This window comes from Heterodontus francisci, chromosome 5, assembly GCF_036365525.1.
Source record: "Heterodontus francisci isolate sHetFra1 chromosome 5, sHetFra1.hap1, whole genome shotgun sequence".
NCBI lineage: Eukaryota > Metazoa > Chordata > Chondrichthyes > Heterodontiformes > Heterodontidae > Heterodontus > Heterodontus francisci.
The window spans coordinates 87,408,889-87,427,986 of record NC_090375.1 but is presented as its reverse complement, the minus strand read 5'-3'; the positions used below and the strand labels follow the sequence as shown (position 1 = coordinate 87,427,986).

The 19,098-nt window shown below is 40.4% G+C and overlaps 1 protein-coding gene across 5 annotated transcripts in view; it reads right to left on the bottom strand.

Annotated features, from left to right (window-relative positions):
- trappc9 (trafficking protein particle complex subunit 9) overlaps window positions 1–19,098 on the bottom strand; it is a 1,144,460-nt gene that overhangs the window by 569,863 nt on the left and 555,499 nt on the right. For all 5 annotated transcript variants that reach the window (XM_068031733.1, XM_068031737.1, XM_068031736.1 and 2 more), the window contains one exon: window positions 600–758. In XM_068031733.1, the coding sequence (XP_067887834.1) occupies window positions 600–758 (159 nt within the window). The remainder of the gene's footprint in view (window positions 1–599; window positions 759–19,098) is intronic.

Here is a 19,098-nt window from a genome sequence, read left to right as displayed (position 1 = left end):
GGTTCCCAAAAAGCCTTCAATAAAGTAAAGTATGGTAGAGGGGAATGATGACTAAGGTCAGAACATATGAAGTTAGGCAACAAGTAGCAGAATGAATACCAAGCTGGCTACAAAACAGAAAGACAAATGATGGGAAATGGTGTTCCACAAAGATTGGTGCTGGGACTAATGTTTATGTGCCATGGATGGGATGGAAACCTGAGTGCAGGGCTTCAAATAGAGAAAGGTGAGAGCATAGTTACAAGATAACAACACATCCCAGGACTTCAGAAAGAAAAGGAAGACTGGCGATGGAGTTTGGAATTGAAAATGTTAAAGATAAAGTTATTAAAACATTTTTTTTTAATGTGGTACAGTGGCAGAGGTGAGGACAACATTATTTTTAAAAGTACATAGGCCAAGACAGAGTAGAAATAGATTGATGATGTTATATTGAATGCTAGTATGGAGGTAACTTAAACAGCTTGTGCTGAAGAGGAGGAATTTGGAATTGTTGCTGCTCTCTGGGAGAATCTCAGAATACAGAAAACTACGAGGATTGGAGAAGAATGCCATACCAAAGATCAAGATGACAGGGAACAGCATTGAGAAAGGATATGATCTTCCAGTAGATTTTTAGCTTGTTGTTGATCTCAACAGCCTGAGCATGACTCCTTTCCTCTTCAATGTTCTTTAGGTTTTCTGTACATAGCATTTTGCATATTTTGCTAGATGTCGGAAGAGTTTCAAAGTTGAATTTGTTGACTTGTATGGCCATCCTGCAAGACAAAATGATCAAACTCACTTAGAATACAGCAACATCAACATTTGGAAGACTTGATTGCATGCAGAACTACAGCAATGAGTTGCCTTGTGTCCAGAAGCCATGCATATGCGTTTCTCAACCTGAGACTAGACCACTAGGTGGGTGATGAAGGTTCTAAGTTTCACACTTCACTCCTGAAATCACGACCATAGATCAATCTACACAGAAAACAAGCAAAAACTGAACACCACCTTTTAAAAAAAACTGTCACAGCTCCCAAAAAGCTGACAGTTCAAGACTGCCCTGACTTGTAAATAATAGGCTTGTGATAAAGGGATAGCAGTAATCATGGGTGATTTTACTCTACATATAAACTGGGAAAATCAGATTGGCAATAGTAGCCTGAATGAGGAGTTCATAGAATGCTTTCGAGATAGTTTCTTAGAGCAGCACGTTCTGGAACCAACCAGAGAGTAGGTTATATTAGACTCAGTATTGTGTAATGTGACAGGATTAAAGACCTCACAGTAAAGACACCTCTGGGTAGCAGCGACCACAATATGATTGAATTTTACATCCAGTTTGAAAGAGAGGAGTGGGTCTAAGACTAGTATTTTAAACTTGAAGAAGGGCAACTATGTGGTCATTAAAGCTGAGCTAGCTGAAGTGAACTGGGTTACTAGGCTAGGGGATAGATCAATAGAGAAGCAGTGGCAGACATTCAAGGGGATATTTCAGAATACTCAGGATAAGTATATTCCTACTATAAAGAAAAATTCTAAGGGGAGGGACCACCATTCATGGTTAACTAAAGAAGTTAAGGAAAGCATTAAACTTAAGGAAAAGGCATGTAATTGCACAAAGATGAGTGGTAGGTCAGATGATTGGTCAGAATATAAAGAACGCCAGAGAATGACAAAGGTTAATCAGGAGAAAAAAATTAGACTATGAGAGGAAGCTATCTAGAAATGTAAAAACGGATAGCAAGAGTTTTCACAGGTATTTAAAAAGGAAAAGAGGAAGTAAAGTGAGTGTTTGTCCTCTAGAGAGTGACAATGGGGAGTTAATAGTAGACAATTAGGAAATGGCGGATGAAATGAACAAATATTTTACTTCTGTCTTCACTATAGAGAATACAAAAAACATTACAGCAATAGCTGTAAATCAGGAGGTGGAAGGAAGAGAGGAAATCTGTGAAATTACAATCACCAGGGAAGCAGTGCTGACAAAACTGATGGAGCTGCGGGCTGACAAGTCCCCAGGTCCTGATGGACTTCATCATAGGGTCTGAAAAGAGGAGGCTAATGAGGTAGTAGATGCGTTGGTGTTAATTTTTCAAAATTCGCTAGATTTTGGAAAGGTTCCATCAGACTGGAAAGTAGTAAATATAACCCCTGTATTCAAGAAGGGGAGGAGGCAGAAAACGGGTATCTATAGGCCAGTTAGCTTGACATCTGTCGTGGGAAAGGTGTTTGAATCGATCATTAAGGAGGCTATTGCTGGGCACTTAGAAAAATTAAGGTAATCGGGAATAATCAGCGTGGCTTTGTGAAAAGGAGATCATGTTTAACCAATTTATTGGAGTTCTTTGAAGGCGTAACATGTGCTGTGGATAAAAGGGAGTCCGTTGATGTATTGTACTTGGATTTCCAGAAAGCATTTGACAAGGTGCCACATAAAAGGTTATTGCGCAAAGTAGGAGCTCATGGTGTAGGGGGCAACATATTAGCACGGATAGAAGATAGGCTGGCCTGCAGAAAACAGAGTATGCGTAAATAGGTCCTTTTCTGATTGGCAAGATGTGACGAGTAGAGTCCCGCAGGGGTCTGCGCTGGGGCCTCAACTATTTATAATTTCTATCAATGACTTGGATGAAGGGAGCGATGGCATGGTAGCTTAATTTGCAGATGACACAAAGATAGGTAGGATAGTATGTTGTGAAGAGGACATAAGGAGCTTGCAGACCGATATAGATATGTTCAGTGAGTGGGCAAAATCTGGCAGATGGAGTATAATGTCACTTAGGCAGAAAGAATAAAAAAGCCAAATATTATTTAAATGGAGAACGACTGCAGAATTCCGGGGTGCAGAGGGATCCAGGTGTTCTCGTGCATGAGTCACAAAACGTTAGTCGTTAGTTACAGTAAGTAATAAAGATGGCTAATGGAATGCTATCCTTGATTACGAGAGGAATTGAAAATAAAAGTAATGATGTTATGCTTCAGTTATACGGGGCATTGGTGAGACCACATCTCGAATACTGTGTGCAAGTTTTGGTCTCCTTATTTAAAGAAGGATGTGAATGCATTGAAGGTGGTTCAGAAGAGGTTTACTAGAGTGATACCCTGGAATGAGCGGGCGTCTTATCAGGAAAGGTTGGACAGACTGGGCTTGTTTTCACTGGAGTTTAGAAGAGTGAGGGGAGACTTGGGGATTGAAGTATATAAGATCCTGAACGGTCTTGACAAGGTGGACGTGGGGGAGTCGAGAACTAGGGGGCACTGTTTTAAAATTAGGGGTCGCCCTTTTAGAACTGAGATGAGGAGAAATTTTTTCTCAGAGGGTTGTGCGACTTTAGAACTCTGCCTCAGAAGGTGCTGGAGGCAGAAATTGAATAATTTGAAGGCGTGGGGAGATAGATTCTTGTTTGGCAAGGGAATCAAAGGTTATTGGGGGTAGATGGGAGTGTGGAATTTGAGACACAAACAGATCAGCCATGATCTTATTGAATGGTGGAGCAGGCTAGAGGGGCCAAAAGGGCTACTTCGGCTCCTAATTCGTGTAAGCCTGTCATTCATAACTCAGAAAACAGATATGCCCAACATTCCATCACTGTTATTGCAAGGGGAAAAGCTCAGTAAACAAGATTCATTTTTGAGTGGTGATGGGGCATGTGCCCTTTAGAAAGTTTTATGACAATTTTTGTGGCACTTTTTCTGACATTCTGCAGCCTGCTGTAAATATGCCTTTGATGTCAAAAGTAACTTTCTTCAGAAAGGTTATAGATATTTAAAATATGAAATTGTAGTTGTAATCACCTTCAATACAATTCCTCAGAATGAAAATTCAACTGCAGAAACATAATGCTATTTTGTGAACAGAAACCATCTACAACACACACCTACAACAATTTCAACTGACAGTGCATTCTACATCGGCAAGACAAAACAGACTGAACCACTGCATTTATCCCTGGCCTCATGGTAGGTCAGAGGCAATTTGAAGATTCCCTACATTTAGTGTATATTGATTCAACTTTTTTTAATTATCTTTTATTTTAAGTAGCTGCCTCAGCACTTCTCTCCCTTCTCCTAGTCCACTGGGCCAAACTTCCTCCAAAGATCCCCCTGCCCTATTCCTGAACTCACATTGATTTCCAGTTTCTCTCCAATTCCGGTTTTAAACCTGAATTAATCCAAGGCTATAAATGACTAAGACAGCCGATGACAAATATTTTATGCATTTTGTGGTACTCCTCTGTCCGCTACTTTAAGACAGAAATTAACCCATTTGAAATAAACAGGTTAACATCTCTTAAATTGAGAGAGAAATGTCAGACAAACTCAATAAATATTCCACTGCTATTACTGTCAATTATAATTCAGAATCTATCTCACTCTTTAATACTGTCAAAAAGGTGTACTTTCTTGTATTGAATACAATAATTACTATAAACCACAGACATTTTTAAAAAATGGCAAAAATTGCTTCCTAATACCAGGCACAGGGAGCTGAATATTCTGCCCTCTGGCGATCCTAACTGGCAGCACCTGGTTTACTATCTATTGTTCTGTTATTTGATTATAATGCCGCTTTTCACATTTCCCAGTAGAAATTGACAATTCTAACACGGAATTTGTGGTTCCTTTCCCTCATTACTGCACAATAAGAAAGGGACCTCCACCAGAAGTGTGTAAATAAACTGAAAACAGCTTTCAAAGTTACAGAACTGAAATGGGCAACACAAACATACAAAAAAAAAGGTTCACATTGCACATCACAACAGGACAAATTGTAGTAAAATCCTAGATAGAGGCATCCCAATATATATATTTTTTTGATTGAGACAGTTCCATGAACATTCAATTCCCCATCCCCTATTGAGTTTCCATAAATGCATTCACAGGAATATTTGAATATCAGTTAAGTGCATTGACACCAAGTTACATCCTCATCATCCCACAAAAATGGTTTCAACGGTATTGAAGAAAACAGACTTCATATAGGACAACAGCTGAGCGTGCCTCACAATAATCCTGTTACGACCCGGTGAGAAAGGGGTCTTGGGTTTCCTCACTGCCTTCACCTGGTCTTAGCGTAACAGGGTTTAATTTTAAACACACCGTTTTTTTAGCTCCCTTTTAGTGAATCATTGTTCACTAACTTCCAATTATAAAGCAAAGAAACTAGGCAAACAGGTTTTCTTAGGTTTAAAGAAAAAAGGTTGAACTTTATTAAACTTAAACTCTTAATTCGGTTAACACCTACGGATACGCGACACACCCGCGCTAGCATGCATACGCGATACACACATGCAGATAGAAACAGAAAAGAGAAGAAAGTTTGAGGCAACATCTGAAGATGGTTTTGGTTACTGTTCTTCGAACCCGCTGTAAATTCCTTGATTATAGGTAGGTCTTGCTTTTTGTTGGGGCCCAGTATTCTTCTTAAACCTTGCTCGATGTAAGAAACTTGTCTCTCTTGAAGTTCATCTGTCCTCAGTGGGTCCAGAGGCTTGTGAGAAACAGATGGGAGCAGACAGGAGAGGTCTTCTCACTCCAGCAGCAAACAGTCTTTTCAGAGTTCAAACTCTTTGTACAATTCAGAAAAATCCCAGGTTGCCAAACATTTTAGTCATGTGACTAGCTGGTCTGACCATGTCTGTTTGTGGATTCTCGTCTTAGCCGACCCTGGAATGTCTCTTCTTACACACAATACCTGGTGCTCAAAGTCCATTGTGGGTTAAATTGGAGCGGGGAATAGCACCTTTGTCCCTCCAAACACTGATAGTATGCAAATGTTTTTTCCAGCCACGGCTGATCTGTTTAACATTTCCTCGCTCCAGCAACAGTTTAAAATCAATGTTCATTTGATAAAATTAATATGCCTCATTCTTGGCAGGTGGGGGTCTAGCATGACAGATCCTTTGAATTAAATTAAGTTTAAAAAAATTTCAGCAGCTTATTTGTTATATAACTTCTTCAGGAACAAGCTAAGACAAGTAACTATGATTCTCAAAAAACATGTTTATCTTAAAACTTCTGCTTTGTGTTCACATGCCTACAGTATGACAAAATAATACAAAATCAAAACAGAAAACTTTGGAAATACTCAGATCAGGCAGCAACTGTGAAGAGAGAAACAGAGACGTTTCAGGTTGATGACCTTTCATCAGAACTGAAAAAACATCCAAATGGTTCTCGCAGCCTTCCTTCTGATTAGATATGACAGAGTCCAGTTTGTTAATTGGATTGGTTGACTCCCATCCAGTAAGAAAAAGCTGATTTTTCTTTTGAGCAGATAGAAGCATAGGTTGAAACATTAATTGCCAGTTTAAAAGCTGATGGTTGGAAGCTATGAATCTATATTTGCTAGATGTGATAATTTAATTAAATTAATTTAACTACTGATTATAGTACCCGGTTATTTGAAAGACAGGGATCATTCTGAACTTCTCCATTTCGTTCAACAGGTGAGCTAGGCCGATTCCCCTAAGTTTTGGCACTGTAATGGGAGTAAAATTCCCCATCTTCCCTGATTTTCCAGAAACATAAATATAGGTTCAGATAGCATTTGGACAGATGATACCCCCACTACACGAGCGCTTCAGCATAACTTTGTTATCTTTCGACTTGACTCTCCCACATGATACCCTCCATAAACTTGATGTCATCCAAAACTTTTCTGCCCTTGTCTTAACTCACAACAACTCCCATTCACGTATCAGCCCTGTGATGGTTGATCTACACTGGCTCCTGGTCAAGCAATGTCTTGATTTTAAAATTCTTATCCTTGTTTTAAAATCCCTCCATGGCCTCTATAATACCCTTCAGCCTCACAATCCTCCAAGATATCTGCACTCCTCTAATTCTGCTCTTTTGAGCACCCCAATATTTGTTGCTCTACCATTGATGGTTGCGGCTTCAGTTGCCTAGGCCCTAAACTCTGGAATACTCTCCTACACCTCTCTATCTTGCTTTCCACCTTTATGACATTTCTTAAAATCTACCTCTTTGACCAAGCTTTTGGTGTTCTGACCTAATATCTCATGCCATATTTTCTTTTAAAATGCTCCTGCGAAGCAACTTGGGACATTTTAGTAAAGGTATCATATAAACATAAGTTGTTGTTGTTGCAGTAACTAAGCCACATTAAGCACTGCCACATGATTCGTGTTGGTTGAAATACTTTACCTTGCAGTCAATGGTCTATTGGTCCTTTCAGTGCACTTCAATAAACAGCTTTGGTAGACTATTTTTTATGGAAGCGCAGATAATTTTGTGGACATCGTATTAGCTGCAAACTGAATAGGGTACTAAATGAACAAAAGTCTGGCTTAACGGGTCTCTACCATTTCCCAGCTAGTTAGGCCCAAACTATGCTTATTATTTGGTAAGATCTTCTACACATTGATGTTAGAGAACTGTTACGTAAGTGCTTCCATTTTTTAATATTTTATTTTTTTGAGGACTTGTGTTAAGACTGAAAAATTCCATGGATGTATTTTTATTTACCAAGTTCAGTGAAAGGACACTTGAAATGTTGTTTAAAAACAACCTGTGCTGGAAATCATGTGCGTTAAGCTCAATAAACAGAAACCTTGGTGACCTGGGGAAGACATTTACAGAGAAGCCACATGTTAGGGTTTATGGAGGTCAGGAGGTTGACCTTCTGTTGGGGTATGAATTGTTCTGAAGACAGTTGGTGTTTTGCCTGCTAAGGAAAAAGAAACCACCTGGCTTACCTCTTTCTTTACCTCTTTGAAGAAACCCTGCAAAGATCCAGTGTGGGAGAGCTAAAATCCCTGGTTCTGCATCGCTCCTGAGAAGCTGGAAAAAACTGCCAGATTAATTCTCAACGCCGCCTGAAAAGAACTGCTTCAGAAACAATCCCAGTGACCCCTCACCGTATACCTGGAAGCCAGACCAAAAGGGACAACTGACTTCCTTCTTTTTTTCTTCAAGAATTAGCAAGTATTTGGTCAAAGTATTCTCTTTTTGACTTTTTTTGTAACAGATCTCTGCAAACAGAATTTCAGTATTTTTTCAGTATGTGTGTGTGTGTGTGTGTGTGTGTGTGTGTGTGTGTGTGTGTGTGTGTGTGTGGGGAGGGGAGGGAGAATTTAAAAAGGGAACTTTCATATTTCAGTCTGTGTGTTAATGCTTTGCTTTGTTACTAGATAAGTCTGGTTTGATAATAAACTGATAATTTTGTTGTTTATTAAAGGAACCTGGTTGGTGTATTTTATTCTGGGGTAAAGAATAGAGTATATGATTGACCAAATGTGTAACTGGGTAAACATTTTTGAAATATATATTGTGACCTGTGGAGAAGTGGGACTAGAAAAGACAGTGCACTCCTTCCACCTCGGTCTTAACATATAATTGGGGTTCTCTGTGGGATAACCCAAAAGCCGATGACGTGCAATTGTAAGTGGGGAATAATAATTGAACAGAGGAAAAGTAAAAAAACAGGTTTCTTGTGCATTCAAGTAAAGTTTACACTACCGGAATGTCTTTGTCAGTTGTTACGACCTTTCTGGGGAAGCAGGATGTATCCCTGAATGATTCGAGAAACTTAACCAAGGTTAGACTAAAGGAATGGGCAGAAAGCATGGTGTTAAAGTTAAAACCAGCAGCTAAGAAAGCAGATATATTGAGGTAATAGCACACTATTTCAAATTGCAATAAGAAAAATGTGAACCAGATGGTAGCGCAGTTGAATTAGCTTGGATTCAGTTGGTAATGGAAATAGAAAAACTTAAGCTTGATAAAGGAAAAGAAATTGAACAATTTAAGCTTGAACAGGAAAGAGAATTAACAATGAAAAATCTTGAACTTGACAGAGAGGAAAGGGCAAAATAAAGGACATTTCAAAGAGAAGAAGGGGAATTTTAAATTAAAAAGCTGGAACAAAGTCAAAAGAGGAGCCTTGGCTCCAAGGAAAATTCTGGTAAGGAAAGATCTGACTCCAGCACAGGACCCAGCGGAGAGAAGTTTAAATTTGTGCAAGCCCTCCTGAAGCTCGAGGAAAGGGACATAGAGGCATTTTTCATTTCTTTTGAAAAGATAGCTAGACAGATGAAGTGGCCGAAGGAAAGCTGGACACTGCTTATGCAAAGCAGACTGATGGGCAGAGCTCATGAAGTTAATACCATGCTTTCTCAGGAGGCTTCTGCAGATTCTGAGATGGGAAAAATGGCTATTCTCGTGGCTTATGAGTTGTACAGGCAGAAATTTCAGAAGGTCCAGATACAGCCTGGGCAGACTTATATAGAATTTGAGAGGGTAAAGCAAATTAATTTTGATCGTTGGATGCAGGCACTAAAGGTAGAGGCTACATATGAGAACCTTAGGGAAATAATTCTCCTGGAAGAATTTTTTTAAAAATCACTCCCTCCATTAGTAAGAACTCGGGTAAAGAACCAGAAGGTTTCAACAGCCAGACAGGCAGTGGAAATCGCTGACGATTATAAGCTTGTTTATAAGCACAAACCCTTTGTCCGTCACCCCCACAAGCCTGAGAAGGAAAAAAAGGTAGGAGGGTGAAAGAAAGGCAAGTAGCCGTGGACAAGAAGGGACAGCTGGGAATGCTCCGGAATCTCCTCCTCAGGCCAGAAAGGAAGATGCTGAGGGTGGAAGTGAGGTCTGCAAGTCTAAGTGTTACCATTGTCACAAGGTGGGACACCTTTGAGCAGAATGCTGGAATTTACAGGGTAAACCCTCGGGACTTATTGGGATACACAATGCCAATGTAGAGAAAGGGGCCCTGACTGAGAGTATGACAGATCAGGCTGTAGCTCTGACTGTAGCTGTAAGGCCAACTACTAAAAGCAGTGAGAATGTGGGGGATGTGAACAAGATACCCGAGTTATAGGGAATTCTTGTCAAAAGGAAAAGTAACTCCCTCAAGCGAGGCAGGTAAACCTATAGTTATACTTAAGGATACAGAAGCCAACAAAACTCTTTTGCTGGGGAAAGGCATGACTTTTTGACCAGAGAGCACACTGAATGCCAAGGTACTAGTGAATGGTGTTGGCAAGGAGTATATACCCGTACCGTTGTATTGGGTGCACCTTGAGTGCGACCTAATGTCTGGGACGGTAACTGTAGGAATTGTGCATAGGTTGCCTGTAGATGGAGTTGACCTACTCCTGGGGAATGATTTGGCCAGAGCGAAGGTAGTAGCTTCTCTCGTAAGTCACAGAAAGTCCAAGTGAAGTCAAAGAGACAGAACAGTTGCAGGAAAAGGTGCCAGGAATTCTTTCTTCATGTGTAGTGACCCAAGCAATGGCTAAACGAGTTCCACTGTCGGAGGTAAAATTGACACCACAGACAGATATCCGAATATCTGAAACTTTCCTTGGGAATTTGGATAATGCAAAGGAATTTTACATTTTGTTTGAAAGTGAGGTAGTTCAATCTGAAGCCATGGTGTTAAATTTGAACAAAGGAAATTATGAAGCTATGAGGGGCAAATTGGCTGAGGTGGATTGGGACAGTACGTTAAAAGGTATGACAGTACATAGGCAATGGATAGTCTTTACAGAAATATTACATAGTTTACAGCAACTATACATTCCTTCAAGGCAAAAAAAAACACAAAAGTAAAGGCAGTCAACAATTGACAAATGAAGTTAAGGATTGCATGATTAAAAGAAAAGGCCTATAAAGTTGCCAGAAATAGTAGTAAACCTGAATGCAGCAAAGGAGGATGAAGAAACTGATAAAAGGGAGAATAGAATATGAATGTAGGCTCGCAAAAAAATATAAAAACAGACTGTAAAAACTTCTACAGGTACGCAAAAAGGAAACGTTTGGCTGGGACAAATGTAGGTCCATTACAGGTCGAGTCAGGAGAATTTAAACTTGGGGAATAGAGAAATGGCAGAGAAGCTAAATGCGTACTTTGTGTCTGTCTTCACTGAGGAAGATACAAGAAATCTCCCAGAGTTAGAGATCCAATGGATTAGGGGGAATGAGGAACTGAAGGAAATTATTAGTAAGGCGGCTATATTGGAGAAATTAATGGGGCTGAAGGCTGATATGCCTCCAGGACCTGACATCCTACAACCCAGAGTGTTGAAAGAGGTAGCTATTGAGATAGGGGATGCCTTGGTGATCATCTTGAAAAATTCTGTAGATTCTGGAATGGTTCCTGCAGATTGGAAGGTCGCAAATGTCACCCCACGATTTAAGGGAGGGAGGGAGAGAGAAAAGAGGGAATTACAGACCTGTTAGCCTTACATCAGTCGTTGGGAAAATGTGAGAATCTATTCTGAAGTTTTTTTTTATTTAGAGATACAGCACTGAAACAGGCCCACCGGGTCTGTGCCGACATCAACCACCCATTTATACTAATCCTACATTTATCCCATATTCCTACCACATCCCCACCTTCCCTCAATTCCCCTACCACCTACCGGAAATTTATAATGGACAATTTACCTATCAACCTGCAAGTCTTTGGCTGTGGGAGGAAAACGGAGCACCCGGCGAAAACCCACGCGGTCACAGGGAGAACTTGCAAACTCCACACAGGCAGTACCCAGAATCGAACCCGGGTCGCTGGAGCTGTGAGGCTGCAGTGCTAACCACTGCACCACTGTGGACATTTGGATAATAATGATCAGATTGGGCATAGTCAACATGGATTTATGAATGGGAAATCATGTTTGACAAACCTGTTGGAGTTTTTTGAGAATGTTACAAACGGAATTGATAAAGGGGAATCGGTGGACATAGTATACTTGGATTTTCAGAAGGCTTTTGATAAAGTCTCCCACAGGACTCTGGTTAACAAAATTAAAGCACATGGGATAAGAGGTAATATACTGCGATGGACTAAGGATTGGTTCACAGGCAGAAAGCAGAGAGTAGGAATAAATGAGTCATTCTCGCATTGGCAGGCTGTGACTAGTGGGGTACCACATGGATCAGTGCTTGGGCCCCAGCTGCTCACAATATGTATCACAATATGATTTGGATGTGGGGACCAAATGTAGTATTTCCCAGTTTGCGGATGATACAGAACTAGGTGGGAATGTGTGTTGTGAGGAAGATGCAAAGCGACTTCAAGGGAATTTGGACAGACTTAGTGAGTGGGCAAGAACATGCCAGATGGAATATAATGTGGAAAAATGTGAGGCTATCCATTTGGTAGGAGGAACAGATGTGCAGAGTATTTCTGAAATGGTAAGAGATTAGAAAGTGTAGATGTACAAAGGAACCTGGGTGTACTTATCAATAAGTCACTGAAAGCTAACATGCAGGTGTAGCAAGCAATTAGGAAGGCTAATGGTATGTTATCCTTTATCGCAAGAGGATTTCAGTACAGGAGTAGTGATGTCTTGCTTCAATTGTATAGAACCTTGGTTAGACCACACGGAGTACTGTGTGCAGTTTTGGTTCCCTTACCTGAGGAAGGATATTATTGCCATAGAGGGAGTGCACCGAAGGTTCACCAGACTTGTTCCCGGGATGGTGGGACTGTCCTATGAAGAGAGATTGGGGAAATTGGGCCTGTTTTATGTTTTTTTTAATGTTTTCTCTAGAGTTTTGAAGAATGAGAGGTGATCTCAATGAAACCTACAAAATACTTAAAGGGATAGACAGGGTAGATGCAGCTAAGATTTTTCCCCTGGTTGGGGAATCTAGAACCAAGGGACACAGTTTCAAAATAAGGGGGAAGCCACTTAGGACCGAAATGAAGAGAAATTTCTTCACCCAGAGGATTGTGAATCTTTGGAATTCTCTACCCCAGAGGCCTGTGGAAGCTTAGTCACTGAGTATGTTTAAGCAGAGATTGACAGATTTCTAAATACAAATGACATAAGGGGATATGAGGATAGTGTGGGAAAAAGGCATTGAAGTGGATGATCAGCCATGATCATATTCAATGACTGGACAGGCTCAATGGGCTGAATGGCATACTCCTGTTCCTATGCTCCCAAATGTTTAATAAGTCTTCTCTGATCAAGGCTCAGCAAGCTGATCCACAATTAAATAAAGTGACACAATCGGCTCTAACAGAAACTGAGGCAAAGGGAGTTCCAGAAGGCTACTATATTAAAAATGGGATTCTGATGAGGAAGTGGAGACCTCCTCACAGATCTGCTAATGAAGAATGGATGGTTGTTCATCAGATAGTGGTACCCAAGTATTGCCGGGAAATATTAAGGATAGCCCATGAAATTCCTATAACAGGACGCGTGGGGATCCGGAAGTCCCAATCACGTATAGGTCAACATTTTTACTGGCCAAGTCTTTCCAAGTACGCAGTGCAGTTTTGTAAGATGTGCCATACGTGCCAGATTGTGGGAAAACCATAAATTGCCATAAAACTGGCACCTCTAATTCCCATACCAGTTTTTGGGGAATCATTTAGTAGGGTGTTGGTAGATTGTGTAGGACCTTTAACAAAATCAAAAGCCGGACACCAATATATACTCACGATCATGGATATGGCTACTCAGTTCCCAGAGGCCATTCCTTTGAGAACAATTTCTGCTAAAGTAGTGCTAGAGAAGTTCTCAACTAGATATGGATTACCAATTGAGATTCAGTCAAATCAAGGTTCCAACTTTATGTCTAAAATTTTCCAGCAAGTTATGAATATTTGGGTACAACCTAGCTAAAGTCTTCAGCATACCACCCACAAACACAAGGGTCTTTAGAAAGGTACCATCAGATGCTCAAAATGATGATCAGGGCATACTGTCATGAATATCCCCACGATTGGGATAAGGGGCTAGAATTTCTTTTGTTTTCCACTAGGGATTCACTGAATGCGTCGACATGTTATCGTCCTTTTGAATTAGTTTATGGACATGAGATAAAAGGTCCTCTAAAACTAATCAAAGAAAAGTTTTTAGAAGAGGGATGAGTCTTCTGTGCTAGATTATGTATCTGTGTTCTGGGAGTGGCTCACAAGAGCCTAAATTATTTGACGGACCCCCAAGATCACCAGTAAAAGAATCGGCTGAGTCATATCAATATGTTGAAACAATATTATCGCCGGGAGGAGGATAAGCAAGCACAGGTATGTCAGGTAGTAGGGACAGTGAAGGACTAAAGGGACAGTGAGGAAGAGGCAGAAAGATGCCGAGACAATTATCAAATTGAAATTGCTAGTATCCGTTTAGCTAATACTGATTTGGTAGGGAGATTGGACGCTACACTTTCATATTTAGATGCAAAACAAGAGAAGACCTAACAAGGCTACTCACAGCATTTAAAGGAGTCTGCAGGGATAAGCCAGGATGTACAACCTTAGCCAAACATGATGTGGATGTAGGGGAATCCTTTTCTATAAAACAGAATCCTTACCTCTTAGATCCAGAGAAACAGGCCCAGGTAAAAGCAGAAATCCAATATATGCTGCAAACCACCGAACTGAACCCAGTCAAAGCAGCTGGAGATCCCCAGTGGTACTGGTGCCTAAACCTGATGGTTCAACTAGGTTCTGCATAACTACAGAAAGGTTAATGCAGTCACAAAGTCAGACCCCTACCCAATTCCTCGCTTGGAAGACTGCATTGACAGACTGGGTAGTGCCACGTTTCTTACAAAAATAGATTTGTTAAAGGGATACTAGCAGGTTCCTTTAACACTCCGAGCTGAAGAAATATCGACCTTTGTCACACCAGACAGTCTTTTCCAATGCTGAGTGAAGCAAGTTGGACTAAAAGATGCCCCAGCCACTCTTCAGAGACTAATGAACAAAGTGACAGTCAGTGTTCCTAACTATGGTTTATCTTGATGATGTGTTGGTATACAGTGGCACTTGGAAGGACCACTTGGAACAACTACAAGCTCCATTTAGAAAATTACAATCGGCTGATTTGGTGATAAACCTTACCAAAAATGAAGTTGCAAAAGTGAGTGTAACTTACCTCGGGCATATAGTTTGGCAAGGACAAGTGCTGCCAAGAACAGCAAAAGTACATGCATTGGTGGAGTTCCCTACACCTAATACTAAGCGAAAAATCATGAGGTTTTTGGAGATGTATGGTTTCTTCTGCAAGTTTGTACCAAACTTTAGTGCTTTGGCTGCTCCACTGACAGATTAGCTACAAAAAAAAAGGTAGTGTGGTCAGGGGAGTGCCAAGCATTGTTTGAGAAGCTGAAAGCCATTTTGATTAATGAATGAGTGTTGGCTGCCCCAAATTTCACTAAGCCCTTCAAGGTAGCAATTGATGCTAGTGACCTGGGGGGGTCGATGCAGTCCTGTTACAAGAAGATGAATTGGGCATAAAAAGGCTAGTGGGATACATTTCCAAAAAGATGTCGAGACCAAAAAACGATATTCAACAGTGGAATAAGAAAACATGGGCTTATCACTCGCTCTTAAGCATTTTGAAGTCTGTGGCTGCCACGACTACAGGGAGATACTGGTGTATACTGACCATAACCCTTTGTGGAAAGATTTCAAAAACAAAATGCCAAACTATTCCGATGGAGTTTACTACTGCAACCTTATAACTTAAAGATTATCCACATTGCGGGGAAAAAAATAATGTAATTGTGGATGCTTTGTCCAGAAACTAACTTTTTTGAGTTATCTGACTGCAAAGATGGTACAAATCCAAACTGCATTAGCTACAGGTAAAGAGTGAATGCAAATGAGTGCGTAAATGTGTTTTAATATTTTTTTATCTTTTCTTCCACTCCTTGTAATGAAACACATGTAAAAACGGTGTTTCATTCCTCCAAGAATGGAGGTGTTATGAAAGTGCTTCCATTTTTTAATTTTCTTTTTGAGAACTTGTAAAAATGAAAAGATTCCATGGAAGTGTTTTTTTTAAACCAAATTCAGTGAAAGGAGATTTGAGATGTTGTTTGAAAACAACCTATGCTGTAAATCATGTGCTTTAAGCTCAATAAACATCTGAAACCTTGGTCACCTGGGGTAGATGTTTACAGAGAAGCCACATGTCAAGGTTTATGGAGGTCAGGAAGTTGACTTTCTGTTGGGGTATGAATTGTTTTGAAGACAGTTGGTGTTTTGCCTGCCAAAGAAAAAGAAACCATCCAGGTCACCTCTTTCTCTCCCTCTTTGAAGAAACGTTGCAAATATCCAGTGTGGGAGAGCTAAAATCCCTGGTGCTTCATCTCTTCTGAGAAGCTAAAAAAACCTGCCAGATTAATTCTCAACGCCGCCTGAAAAGAACTGCTTTAGAAACAATCCCAGTGACCTGCCTCCGTATACCCAGATGACAGCCCAAAAGGGACAACTGACTTCCTTCCATATCTTGTCTTTTTTTCTTTAAGAATTAGCAAGTATTTGGACAAAGTATTCTTTTTTTTGTCTTTTTTTGTAAGACATCTCCGCAGAGAGAATTTCTGTATTTTTTTCCCCCAGAGTGTGTGTGTTTATGTGTGGGGGGCGGGGGGGAGAATTTAAAAAGGGAACTTTCATATTCCAATCTGCATATGAATACTTTGCTTCATTACTGGAGAAGTCTTGTTTGATAATAAACTGATAATTTTATTGTTTATTAAGAAAAACTGGTTAGTGTATCTTATTCTGAGATAAAGAGTAGAGTATATGACCGAGTCGGTAACTGGGTAAACATTTTTAAAATATATGCTGTGACCTGCAGAGAAGTGGGACTGGAAAAGACAGTGCACTCCTCCCACCTCAACAGAACCAACTGCCTAGCTACGCCATTAGTTTCAGAGAAAGAACAACACTGAATGGACTATCATTCTCAAGTCAAATGGCCTGCATGGTTTTCCTGCACTAGCCAGAGAGGGATAAAACCATATACTATAGGCCAGATATAATCTTTGGAGAAAACCCAAGGGCCAACATGAGTTTTCTTTAGAACTTTATTCTTCAGCTACCTGTTTTCGCCATGCTTGTTACTTAAATGACTCAATACAGTTCAAATGTGACCATGAATCTAAGAAACTAAACATGTGAACAGCATGTACAGTTCTTCCTTTCACCAACCATCTAAACAGTCCTTAGATTTTCTGCATTAAGTCTCAGCGCTGATATAATTCGAAACAGACGTAGGCTTCCGACATACTTTCGAAGGGTAAATAGTTCATGACAACAACAGTGCACTTCAGCTCATTTTACTCTCTTAATGTTCTTGTAACCAAGACCACCTTTAAGAAACAAAATTGTCTTCATACTACACAATATTATCAGAAAACAACAAGCTTTATTAAATATTAAACAGATTACCTTCCTTTAATGTGAAGTACCATTTTGTTTATCAAACCTGAATATTCACATGGAGTATTCAGGTAGCTAAGTGAGGGTGACTTTCATTACTGTCGTCAAAAGCAAAGACACTGAAGCTCTGCTGTTCAACAAATTACAGAAAGGGAACAGAAGCAACATTTTTCATTCAAATCAGGCTTGCTCCTGCAAGTATCTGGGTTCTCCAAGATGCTTCATCCCATCCATGAGGCAACACAAGAGTTAAAGGCATCTAAAAAATATAATTGAATCTCTAGGGAAAGTAACATAGAGAAACTGTTTCCTCTGGTATCCTATGGAATCATACACCTCTGAGGAGGAGCACGATAATGAGATGGGGGATGCGACCTTGACCACCTAGAAGGACAAAGGCAGCAGATGCATGGGAACACCACCACCTGCATGTTCCCCTGCAAGCCACACACCATCCTGACTTGGATCCATATTGCCATTCCTACACTTTCACTGGGTCAAAATCCTGGAACTTCCTTCCTAACAGCACTGTTTGTGTACCTACATCCCAAGGACTGCAGCAGTTAAAGAAGGTAGCTCATCACCACCTTCTCAAGGGCAATTAGGCATGGGCAAAAAATACTGGCCGAGCCAGCGACACCACATCCACAAACAAATTTTAAAAAATTGATTTCCACAATCTCTGAGCCTTTGTTACTTCCTTCCTTCAATGTGTTGTACCTGTAGCAGTGTCTTTTTCATTAAAAATCTAAACGTGCACTTGTATTCCTTTTAATGGCTCATTTATTCCAGGTGCAAAATAAATAGCACAAAATAAATTTAATGTTTTTTTTGTTTTTATACAGGACATATTTCCCAGCAGAAATCATTTAGAAGTTTCAAGGTAACAAACAGGTTGATTAAAAAAAAATGAACTTCCATGATGGGGTGGGGGAGGTTAAATGTCCAATTACATTCATAGCAAGAATGAAGTCTTGCATTTGTTTGGTGTACAGTGACTGAAGCAAAAGATGAATCAAATCCATGCAATTAAATACGAGGAAAACAGGGATAACAAACAAGGAAGAATTAACAAAACCTTTAAAAGGCTTTTGTGCACACATGAAGAGCTATTGAAAAGATATAGACAATATTCTCTAGATCAGTGCCAGTGACACAGTACTAGATTAAGATAACAATTCAAGTACCAATAACATTAAAAAAATTCACCACAAAAAACGATCACAAGGTAATTGTAGATGAGGACAGACTCCAGTTTATCCACAGAATGACTGTCAAGTCCCTGTAATGCCAACTGCTACTTAAATGACTCCAGGTTTTGCCTCTATTACTCTATCCACAGGCTATTTCATATTTTATACATTGATCAATGTATGTGTGCAGAACCTCCTGATATTGGTCCTAAATTTACCATTCACTAGTTTGAATCTGTGGCTAGTTCTACTCTTGCAATTTAATTTAAAGTAGTTCTACCTACACCTTCTTCTGGCAGGGCAGGGATCCTGAAGAACCAAGACAGTATGGAGTGGGCTTCGCCATCAGAAACTCCTTGCTCAGCATGATAGAGCCTCCCTCAAATGGCTCGGAACGCATACTGTCCATCCGACTGCTCACCACCTCTGGTCCAGTACACCTACTCAGCATCTATGCTCCAACACTCTGCTCCCCACCTGAAGCTAAAGACCAGTTCTATGAACAACTCCATAACATCATTAGCAGCATCCCCAACACCGAACACCTATTCCTGCTGGGGGACTTTAATGCCAGGGTTGGGGCCGACCATGACTCATGGCCCTCCTGCCTTGGGCGCTATGGCGTTGGAAGGATGAATGAGAATGGGCAGAGACTGCTTGAGTTGTGTACCTATCATAACCTCTGCATCACCAACTCGTTCTTTCACACTAAACCCTGTCACCAGGTTTCATGGAGGCACCCAAGATCGCGTC